Genomic DNA, 11,231 nt, shown 5'->3' on the forward strand with positions numbered 1-11,231 from the left:
AATAGAAAGAGAAGTGAAGAAAAAGAAAGAATAAACAAACAAAAACAATGAAACAATGAAAGAAAACACACACACACACAGATCAGTGCAGCTGTTGGATTCTGAGATGAGAAAACTCTGGGATACTCCATCCAGCCAAGGATCTCACAAAGTGGGTGTGAAGTTCCTGGCCCTAGATGGAGTTCCTATAGGTCTTGAGTTCTGGGCACTCAATCTGGAAATAGTTCATGGAGGCCCTTGATGGAACTAGTTTCAGTGTCTGGGGACATGGTGGCTGGTTGTGAGGGCTTCTGCTAAACCACCACTAGTCTGGTGGCTCTGTGAATTCTATAGGTCTGGAGCTGAGCTGCCTGAATCCAGAAAGTAACATGATGCAGTCGGTCCCTGCCTCACACTGATTTCCCAATCATAATCACAGGGCTCTGAACTCCTGAAGAGCAGGGTTGCACTGCCAAGGGATGAGGGGGGAGGCTGACCACACCTCTGATCACCAGGAGAGCTTGGGGAAAAACAAGGAGTCACACCCTTCCCATCACCTTTGTGAATCTGCTCTGCTAGGCCACCTTCTTTCACCAAAACTGCTCATGAAAGTTCAAGACGGTAATGCAGCATCTGGCTGACCATTCCCTCTCTCCCTATCTCTGTTCAGTTTCTCCTCCCAGCAAGCACTTTCTGACCTTTCCTCTGAAGTTGAGGGTTCCAGGATTTTCTTCTGTGTTTCATTTTGTCTCTCATATCTTTGTGGTAGAGAGCTCATGTATTAAGTCTGTCAAGATATCTTGCCAGAAGTCCCTATACATAACAGTTTTCATGCTGTCTTCTCTCTATGAATATCCCCTTAAAATGCATAGTATCTATATGAATTTTCTTTTGCTTCATAGTACCTTTATGTTTAAGTCTTTGTTATATGAATGTTTTTTATATGCAGGTACTTCCCAATTTACAACATATTCTAGTTATGATAAATCATACTTATAACTGTGTGTTTTGTTTTGTATATATTATTAATAATATGTATAATATATAATGTTGCTGTACATATTTTGGTGATATTATCATTCTCAGATGTTTACTCAATATTCAATGTTATAATTTACTGTTCAAAGCACTGCCATATTGTAGGCTATGAAAACAAAACAAGAAATGAAGTATTCGACTTATACTAGAACTGACTTAGAGTTGTTAAAATAGAACCTTGTTATCAGTGGCTATTTTTACTTTAATGCCAGACAATCCACCAAAAGAAAATGAAGCATGTAGTCCATCTCTTTTTCCTAATTAGGCTTTTCTGAATCCTTGCTTTGGACATTTTACTTTAGGTGAGATGCATATTTAATTAAGGCAGTATATTCAGACAGGTGCCTCTGAAGTGCCCATAAAGTATCTTGTTGTTGTTAAATGCCGTCAAGTCAGTTCCAACGCATAGCAACCCTATACTGGGTTTCCAAGGAGCAGCTGGTGGAGCTGAACTGTCGATCTTACAATTCAAACCAACCTTGCAGTCTAGTTCTTATCCTACAGCACCACCCCAGGACTCCATAAGGTGTCTTTAAAAAGACAAAAACTACAGTCATGTTCTTTCTGTTGGATACCAGATATTGAATCCTCAAGCATCTTTTGGCAGGAGATACAGAGAGCAGTGAGTATCCTGGTTTAAAAGATAGGCTCTTGGTAACATTGTTCTGACAGCAATGTTGGCAGCACCTCCCAAAGGCAAGGTCAGATGTTCAGAAACTTTTAGGAGTCTCTACAAACCTAGTGTGGCACTGTAGATTTAATAACTGGACTGCTAACCACAAAGTTGGTGGTTCAAATCCACCAACTGCTCCTCAGAAACCCTATACAACGTCGCAACTCGACAGCACTTAGCAACAACAACCATGCATATGGGAATGCAATTGTAGTTTAGTGGTAGAATTTCCACTTTCCATGCAGGAGATCTAGGTTTACTTCTTAGCCGATGCACCTCAAAAGTAGCCACCACCCATCTGTCAGTAGAGGTTTACCTGTTGCTGTGATGCTGAACAGGGTTCAGCAGAGCTTCCAGACTGAGAGACTTCATGATATACGTCCAAAATTCAGTCAGTGAAAACCTACAAATCATAATGGTTGGATCCCACTGTGTATGGAATTGCCATTAGTCAAGGGCAACCCAGTGGCAGCTAACAACAGCTATGAACATGGAATTATAAAAGTATTTCTAAAAAACAAAAGTATTTCTGCAGTTTTCTTGCTATTGTTATTAAGTGCCAGCTAGTTGTTTCCAATTCATTGCAAGCCTATATAGTTTCCAAGAAGCGGCTGGTGGATTTGAACACCCATATTATGGTCCAGCGTATTATCCTGCAGCAACACACCAATTTTGTTAGGTAGCGATTTTTCCATCCTATCAGAGAGGGACCACACATTGACTATGTATCAGGGAAAAAAGATCTGGAGTAAAGGAGCCTCGGTCAATTCCTTTTACAATCATGTATGAATTGCTCTGATTTTTCTCTTCTAAAAGTCTAGTGAACATATCTAGTCTGGTTGGAGCCATCCATGAGCAAGCCTCTCTCAGAAGGCAGCAACAGGATCAAATATCAAAGCCAAATTAGGATCCTACCCTCTATATTCAACTAATAACCATTTTTGTAACACAAGTGTGATGAGGATCCTGGAAACAAAGACATTTTGAAAAAGAGAACAAATACCACTTGACAGACACTTGTCCAAAATGCATGTTGAAAGAAGCAAATACAAAGAGTAAAGTATAAGATAAACTTGAACAAAGTGTTAAGATAAACTTGATAGGTGCAAGAAATACACGTCAAAGAGATGTGTGAATCAAAAGCATACTGAAAGTGTCTGTAAAGCTAGAAAGGAAATTATATGCTAAAAATATATGAGGATTTATGACTACTCAGGTGCTATTTATAGAAATTTTCTTTGGATGAAAATATTTTAGAGCCTTGGATCACAGGTGGTTATCTGTAATAACAAGAGAGAAGATATGATATACAGGAATCCCTAGACCAGAACCGACAGCATCTCAGTTTCAAATCTTCTATGTCACTTGATAGAATTGTGTTTATGTCTCTTCATCTCTTTGAGGCTCCTTTTCCTCATCTAAAAAGTCAACAATACATATGAGTTGCTGAATGGAAAACCACTTTGCTCTGTAAACTTTAAACCAAAGTACAATAAAAAGTAAAAAAGGAAAAGAAAGAATTGCCTAATTTATAAAGCCAACTTGGGGAATAAATGAGGTGATCTCTGTAGAAGTGTATGATAAATTATAATGAATTCCACAAATGCTGTTTACTACTGGGACTCTTGTCTAATGGATGTCAGGCACTGTGGGCTCACGTTGGAGGCACTACTCTGAGACAAGTTAAGAGCTTTCATAGAGGAGCTGTTTCAAATACTTACATTTGATGTCCCCTCACAAAAGCTGCAAACTCAGGATCATTGGCAGACAATTCCAAAATTCTCATCCTCTCCTGAAAATCAAAAGAAAAAAGAAGCTATATATTATATTAGAAAAACCTCAAGTTCCCTTTTCAAGGAATTTTAGCTTTTATAAAAAATTATGGTTTCTTGAGTCATTCAAGAGGTCCATTGTAGAGAAACAGAACATTTAGATACTACATGTACTATTCTGAATAACTCAGAACAGTTATTCTTCTAACCTTTCTAAGGAAGGGAAGGAAAGATAAGCAAAGGGAGAGATAAGTTATTTTGTTAATGGTAATGGAAAAAGAGAGAACAGGGTAAGGATTAAGGTAAACCTCTGAATCTTCTGCCCTCTGCATTCCATATAGACAGGGAGATGCCAGTAAAAAACCTAATCATTTATACTTTCATCCTTTCTTGAAGCCCATGGATACACCAATACTAATACACACACATACATACACAGCAGCACAGTAGCAATTACAACTCTTTCCTACCTCTCTAGAAAGCTGACTGCTCTCATACATCTGTCTGATTTCTTCCCTACTCAGACCACCCATCACTTCTTTGCTAGCAGAGTTAGAGCTGGGATGTTGGGGATATAGTCCTTCAAACTGTTCATATCCAGCTCTATGACCTCCATACACAGGGTTGTCATTCACGGCATTCTCTATCGATGAGAGGCTGTCAGACTGCCTGCTGGAGACACAAAACAGAAAGACATTGTTAACTCATGTTCTCCTTTAAGTATTCAACTATTTGGAAGAGTATTTACATATGATAAGATTTCTATTGTGGAAGGAAAAGGCATAAACCTCATTAAAAAAAACGTCCGTATCATCAGAAAAAACAAGGCTAGGGACAGACTGTGGAACAGACCATCAATTGCTCATATGCAAGTTCTGGCTGAAACTGAAGGAAATTGAAATAAGCCCATGAGAGCCAAAATAGGACCCTGAACATACCCCACCTGAATTTAGAGATCATATGGAAAACAGGTTTGATACATTATTTAGTTACTAATGACTAAAGACCAGAAGAGTTGTTGGATGACATCAAGAACATCATACAGGAAGAGAGCAAAAGGTCATGAAGAAGACAACAAAGAAGAAAAAAACCACAATGGATGTCAGAAGAAACTCTGAAACTTCTTCTCCAGTGTAGACATACTACAACAAATGGAAGAAATGAGGAAGTCAAAGAGCTGAACAGATCATTTCAAAGGGCAGCTCGAGAAGACAATGTCAAATATTATACAGGAAATATGCAGAGACCTGGAGTTAGAAAACCAAATGGGAAGAACACGCTCAGCATTTCTCAAGTTGGGGGAACTGAAGAAAAAATTCAACCCTCGACTTGAAATATTGAAGGATTCTATTGCCAAAATGTTGAATGATACAGAAAACATCAAAAGAAAATGGAAAGAATACATAGTTACTGTATCAAAAATAAATAGTTGATGTTCAACCATTTCAAGAGTAGTTTACAATTAAGAGCTAATGATACTGAAGGAAGAAGTCCAAGGTTCATTGAAGGCATTGTCAAAGAACAAGGCTCCGTGAATTGATGGACTATAAATTGAAATCTTTCAACAAACTGACTTGGGACTGGAGGCAACCACTCATCTCTGCCAAGAAATTTGGAGGACAAGTACCTGGCTAACTGACTAGAATAGATCAGTATTTGTGCCCTTTCCAAAAAGAGGTGACCCTGCAGAATGCAGAAATCATTGGACAATATCATTAATATGTTATGCAAGTAAATTTTTGATAAAGAGAATACAAAAGCGACTGCAACAATACATGACAGAAAACTGCCAGAGGTTCAAGCTGGATTCAGAAGAGGATGTGCAATGAGGGATATCATTGCTGATGTCAGATAGATCTTGGCTGAAAGAAGACAATGCCAAAAGTATGTTTGCTGTACTTTATTGACTATGCAAAGGCTTTCAATTGTGTGGATCTTGACAAGTTAAGGACAACATTGCAGATAATGAGTATTCCAGAACACTTGATTATGCTCATGAGGAACCTGTATATAGACCAAGAGGCAGTCGTTCAAATAGAACAAGGGGACATGGAATGGTTTAAATTTAGGAAAGGTGTGTGCCAGTGTTGCATTCTTTCACCATACTTATTCAATCTGTGTGCTGAGCAAATAATCCCCAAAATTGGATTATATTAAGAAAACCAAGGCGTCAAGATTGGAGGGAAGCTCATTAACAACCTGTGATATGCAGATGATACAACCTTGCTTGCTGACAGGGAAGAGGATTTAAAATACTTACTGATGAAGATTAAAGACTACAGCATTCGGTATGGGTTGCACCTCAATGTAAAGAAAACAAAAACCCTTACCACTGGACCAATAAATAACATTAAGATAAATGGTCAAAAGATTGAAGTTGTCAGAGACTTCATTTTGCTCATATCAACCATCAATACTTGTGGAAGCAGGAGTCAAGAAATCAAGTGGCATTGCATTAGGCAAATCTGCTGCCTTACGACCTCTTAAAAGTATTTAAGAGCAATGATATCAGTTTGATGACTAAGGTGTGCCTGACCCAATCCATGGTATTTTCAATAACCTCATATGCATGAAAGTTGGACAATGAATAAGGAAGACCATAGAAGAATTGAGACATTTAAGTTATTTTCTTGGAAGAGACTATTTAAAGCACTTAGACTGCCAAAAGAACAAAACCAATCTGTGTTGGAAGAAGTACAGCCAGAATTCTCCTTAGAAGCCAGGAAGGCCAGACTTCGTCTCTCACACTTGGTGCAATTATCAGGCGTGGTCAGTCCCTGGAGAAGGACATCATGGTTGGTAAAGTGGGGATCAGCCAAAAAGAGGAAGATTCCCAATGAGATGGACTGACACAGTGGCAGCAGCAATGGGCTCAAGCATGTCAATGATTATAAGGCTGATGCAGGACTGGGCAGTGTTTTGATCTGTTGTGCATAATATTGCTATGAATTGGTATCGACTCAATGGAACATAACAACAAGAATAGGCATCAATTAAATTAAATTCAGATGTTTAATTATTTATTCAGCATTGAGTCTAAGATTGTTCTAGATGCTGATGCTATTAAAAAAGAGAGAGAATTGTTCGAATTCCTACCCTAAATGAGTTTGCAGTCTAAGGCAAAGTCAGAATTAACATAATGTGTAAGAACACTACCATACCCATTCCTCTATCCACTCCTGTCCAGTTGAGTCCAACTCACAGCGATCCTAAGACCCTAAAATTTCCCCCATATGGTTTCCAAGCTATAGTATTTACTGAAGCAGGCTACCACTTCTTTCTCCCATGGACCAGCTGGTAGATTTGAACTGCCAACCTTTTAGTTATCAGCTGACCAGTTTAACCACTGCGCCACCAGGGCTTCTGTAAGAACACTACCTACTTGCCATCAAATCAATTCCAACTCACAGCAATACTACCACACAGACTAGAACTAGCCTTTAGGATTTCCAAGACTGTAAAGCTTTACACAGGCAGGGTGTCACATCTTTCTCCTGAGGATTGGCTGGTGGGGACCACTAACCTTTCTGCTAACAGCCTAGAATTTTAACCACTGTGCTGCCAGGGTTCCTATAAGAACACTAGTAGAAGGACATTCTTGGCATGCTAAGAACCCAGGACAGGTGCTTCCTTTGCACAACCAGAGGTCAGGGAAAGCATCCAAGGAAGGAGTTCCTGTAGACTTTAGAAGAACTGAAAGTACAGTTAGGAACTGCGATCACATGACAACCCAAAAGGTTCTTGGATCCCTATTCCTAGGAAATAGAAAATGTTTTATATCCCCATTAATAAACCCATGATCAATCAAACAAAGAGAGAAATTTCATTTCTTGACAGAATCTTGCTATTGCTGTTGAGTGCCATCTAGTCGGTTCCAACTCATAGTAACACTGTGTAGGATTTCCAAGTAGCAGCAGTTTAGTGCAGTTAGCAATTGAGTGCTTATCCTACAATGCCACACCAGGACTTCTGTCAGAGTGTTACCTAGATTTTAAATTGGCTAATTGTCACTAATAAGAGTCAAAGGGGAGCAAACTATAAGAGTTCTGATTCTTTACATAAGAGAAACACCTTTCCACCTCATCCCATCAATTCCCTGAATCCCCCTGCCCCACCACCACCACCATGAAATAGGCATTTTGACTACTCAACCGTGCCATTCTTTCAGTGTACCTTGAGGTTCATGCATACCTCCACAATTTTGCTTATTTATGTTCAACTAGCTAGAAAGCGTCTCACCCTGCTCCAAGCAAACCTCTACTCACCAATTCAGTGAAATATCACAACCATATTAAACTAAACATTGTAACACTCTCTCCCAGATAAAAACTAATTCACCCCTCATCTAGGCTCCTTAGCACTTTGCTCATACTGCTACTTACGTTATTTTATGCTAGTTTATTTTCAATCTGCCATCCTTTGGAGGCCAGGAACCGTGTTTTTATCCAACTTTATAGCTCTCCCTTCTTCACACAGCTCCTGGTCCAATATTTGCACATTTGTTGTTGTTGTTAAGTGCCATCGAGTCGGGTCCGACATAGATAGTACTAAAGGAAAATAATAAATAGAATACTGTGTTCCATCAGAGAAGTCTATGTACCTGAAAGGCATCTCTCTTTCTCTCCTTGCATATTGAGCTTTAAGAGTCCTGATGAGGATGAGGAAGGCAGCAGACGAGACGAGGAGCAGTCCAACCACAGATGCGATGGTGATGCCAATCAACAAGGGTTCTGACACAAACTCCTCACAGTGTTCACCCCGGTACCACCAGTTCTCGCCCACCCGGCATCTGTAACGAGCCACCAAGTCCAAAAACTGAATCAATCTGCTCAAAATAAAAATTAACAGCAGAATCTTCAGCAAGACTAGGAAAAAGTAAAGAAATAAATGCTGACCACATGAAGCTTCATTCATGAGAACAATTTAGGTGTCAGATGATCGATCATACAATGAAAGGATAAGCATAGTGTCTGGCATAGACACAGTAAGTCTTCAACTACTACTATACATGAGTGATTAAATAGACTGAAAATTATTCATTCAACCGCCTTATTTTTTTTTCTTTTTTTTTTTTTCTTTTTTTTATACAATTTATTTTATTGTTGTTGTTGAGAACATACACAGCAGAGCTATAAAGGGTTTCAAGAACTTTGTGAAACAGTTTCATTATCTTTTCATTCTATTTTCATGAATTTCTAAAGCCCCCTCATATATCAATGCCACCATTTCTACATGGACAGTTTAGTGACACTGATCACATTCTTTGAGTTGTGTAACCACTGTCATTCTGCCTCTCTAAGTTGTTCCTTCCCTATGAACATACAGTCACTGCCCCCTGAGATTCCCATCTAATCTTTCAAGTTGCTGTTGTCAGTTTGATTCCATAGAAAATAACTCTTAAAGGAGCTTAAGGCTCAAGGCAGACATTCTTAAGATAAACTGTTAAGCTAAACTGTTATTTGGTTTTTAGAAGATTTCCAATTATTTTTAACTTAAGACTTAAAGGTTATCTCAAAGCAATAGTCTCAGGGATGTATCTAGTTACCATCTAGTTCTTCTGGTCTCATGGCAAAGACAGCAATTGTCCATAGAGGCAATTGGCCTCACATTCTATTTCCTGCTCTTATTCCCAACACTCCTTGCTCTGTTACTTCAGGCAAATAGAAAACAATTGTTGTACTTTGTATGGTGCTTTAGACCTTGCCCTACACAATGAACTAGTATTCAACCTCCTTATTTATGGATAAAGAAAAACAGACCCAAAGAAAGAAAACGACTGGCCTGAGGTCACACAGTTAGTCAGCACAGAACTGGATCAAGAACCCAGGTCTCCAGATGTCTAATGTCCTTTAACCACACTGCTAAGATCTCTAAAATTGAAGACTTGTATGAAAATGTCTTCACATTTTTCCAGAGCAGCAAGGAAATCACTGTGTTTCCAGCAAGGAAATTAATGCTTTTCACAATAATATTAATTACACTGGAAACCAAGAAACTATTTTTCCCTTTGTCTTCTAGCTACACTTTCCCCTATAGAAGAGTCTAGACTGTTTCCATCTATTTCCTCTTTTTTTTAATATTGTGATACAGTGAGCTATGGCTCTCCTATCATAGTCTTTAAGGAGCTCTGGTAGCCGAGTGGTTACGAATCGGGCTGCAAACCTTAAGGTCAGCAGTTTGAAACTACCAGCTGTTACGTGGGAGAAAGATGAGGTTTTCTGCTCCTGTAAAGATTTACAACCTCACAGGGTCGCTATTAGTCATTAAGGAGCTCTGGTAGCATAGTGGTTACGAATCGGGCTGTGAAACCTCAAGGTCAGCAGTTCGAAACTACCAGCGGCTCCGCGGGAGAAAGATGAGGCGTTCTGCTCCCGTAAAGATTTACAGCCTCGGAAACCCTGTACGGGGTCGCTATGGGTCGGAACCGACTCGACGGCACTTAACAACAACAACAACCATAGTCTTTGGAGTCCTGGTGTGGCACTGTGGGTTCATGGACTGGACCGCAAGGTCCATTTGAACCGCAAAATCAGCAGTTCAAGCTCACCAGTTGCTCCTAGGAAACCCCATACATGATCACTATGAGTCGGAACCGACTTGGCAGCACTTAACAACAACCACCACCACTATAGCCTGTAACTCCCACCAAATGATTGGGTTGTTGCTGTTAAGTGCTGTTGAGTCGGTTCTGACTCATAGCGACCCTGTATAGATAGGGTTTCTTAGGAACAGCTGGTGAACTTGAACTACCCACCCTGTTGTTAAAATCGACCTTGCAGTCCAGCGCATAGCCACATTGTATAGGATTTCTGAGGCGCATCTGGTGAGTCTGAACCGCCGAGTTTGCAGTTCAAACCAACTTTGCAGTCCAGCTCATCAACCCACAGCACCACACTGGTGGTGGTGGTTATGTGCCGTGGAGTCAGTTCCGACTCACAGCGACCCCTATACAGAGTTTCCGAGGCTGTAAATCTTTACGGGAGCAGAAAACCTCCTCTTTTTCCAGCAGAACAGCTGGTAGTTTCGAACTGCTGACCTGGAGGTTTGTAGCTCAATTCATAACCACTACGCTACCACAGCACCACACTGGGACCATACAAACAGGAAGTATGGCAGTTTGACACAGGGGATGATTAATTTTGCCAATCTGCTAGATTTTAAAGAAATAATCTCAAAAGTAGAAACAGAGGATCAAAATCATCAAGAAAGGAGAGCCATGCAGCACAGCTGAGTGCCTTCAGGCAGGAGGCTGGCATACAGAATGGGGTGCTAGAGGAGCTTGTAACACTTGCCTGAGTGGAACAGAGGACAAAGGGACATGTGGCTGAGAGGTGGGGAATGAGAAAGGCGTGTCTGTGGTACAGCTGAGAAAAGGCACGCCTGACCACAGAACTGCTGTACCCTTAGTTGTTTCTGATCCTGAACTGTACTCTGTTTACTTCCCTAACAAACCCCATAATTGTGAGTATTCAACCCAGCAGAGAAGCAAAGTGCACCGAGAGGAACAATTGGTTTCAGATAAAGAAGGATGGAGGGTGGAGGCATGTCTGACCTTCACCTCAAAGGAATTAGCCTTGGGCTGATATGGATTGTGATTCCCTTTCCCCCTTGTGACACTGGAGGAAGTCGGACAAGGCCCTCACACCATTTTTGTAGGTATTTATGACATTTGTCCATTTTGACAATCACAGATTGTCTTCTTATTATGTTTTCTTCCTTATTCTCAACATCATTCCTCTTACACCCAGAGAATTTTAGTTGTCTACAGT

The 11,231-nt window shown here is 40.2% G+C and overlaps 1 protein-coding gene across 1 annotated transcript in view; it reads right to left on the bottom strand.

Moving 5' to 3' along the window:
- IMPG2 (interphotoreceptor matrix proteoglycan 2) overlaps positions 1–11,231 on the bottom strand; it is a 214,031-nt gene that overhangs the window by 64,505 nt on the left and 138,295 nt on the right. The window contains exons 15-19 of the mRNA XM_006868651.1: positions 8,063–8,251; positions 6,727–6,735; positions 3,933–4,134; positions 3,412–3,506; positions 2,606–2,656 (exon numbers count right to left, since the gene is read on the bottom strand). Of these exons, the coding sequence (XP_006868713.1) occupies positions 2,606–2,656; positions 3,412–3,506; positions 3,933–4,134; positions 6,727–6,735; positions 8,063–8,251 (546 nt within the window). The remainder of the gene's footprint in view (positions 1–2,605; positions 2,657–3,411; positions 3,507–3,932; positions 4,135–6,726; positions 6,736–8,062; positions 8,252–11,231) is intronic.

This window comes from Chrysochloris asiatica, unplaced genomic scaffold, assembly GCF_000296735.1.
Source record: "Chrysochloris asiatica unplaced genomic scaffold, ChrAsi1.0 scaffold00120, whole genome shotgun sequence".
Classification (NCBI taxonomy): Eukaryota; Metazoa; Chordata; class Mammalia; order Afrosoricida; family Chrysochloridae; genus Chrysochloris; species Chrysochloris asiatica.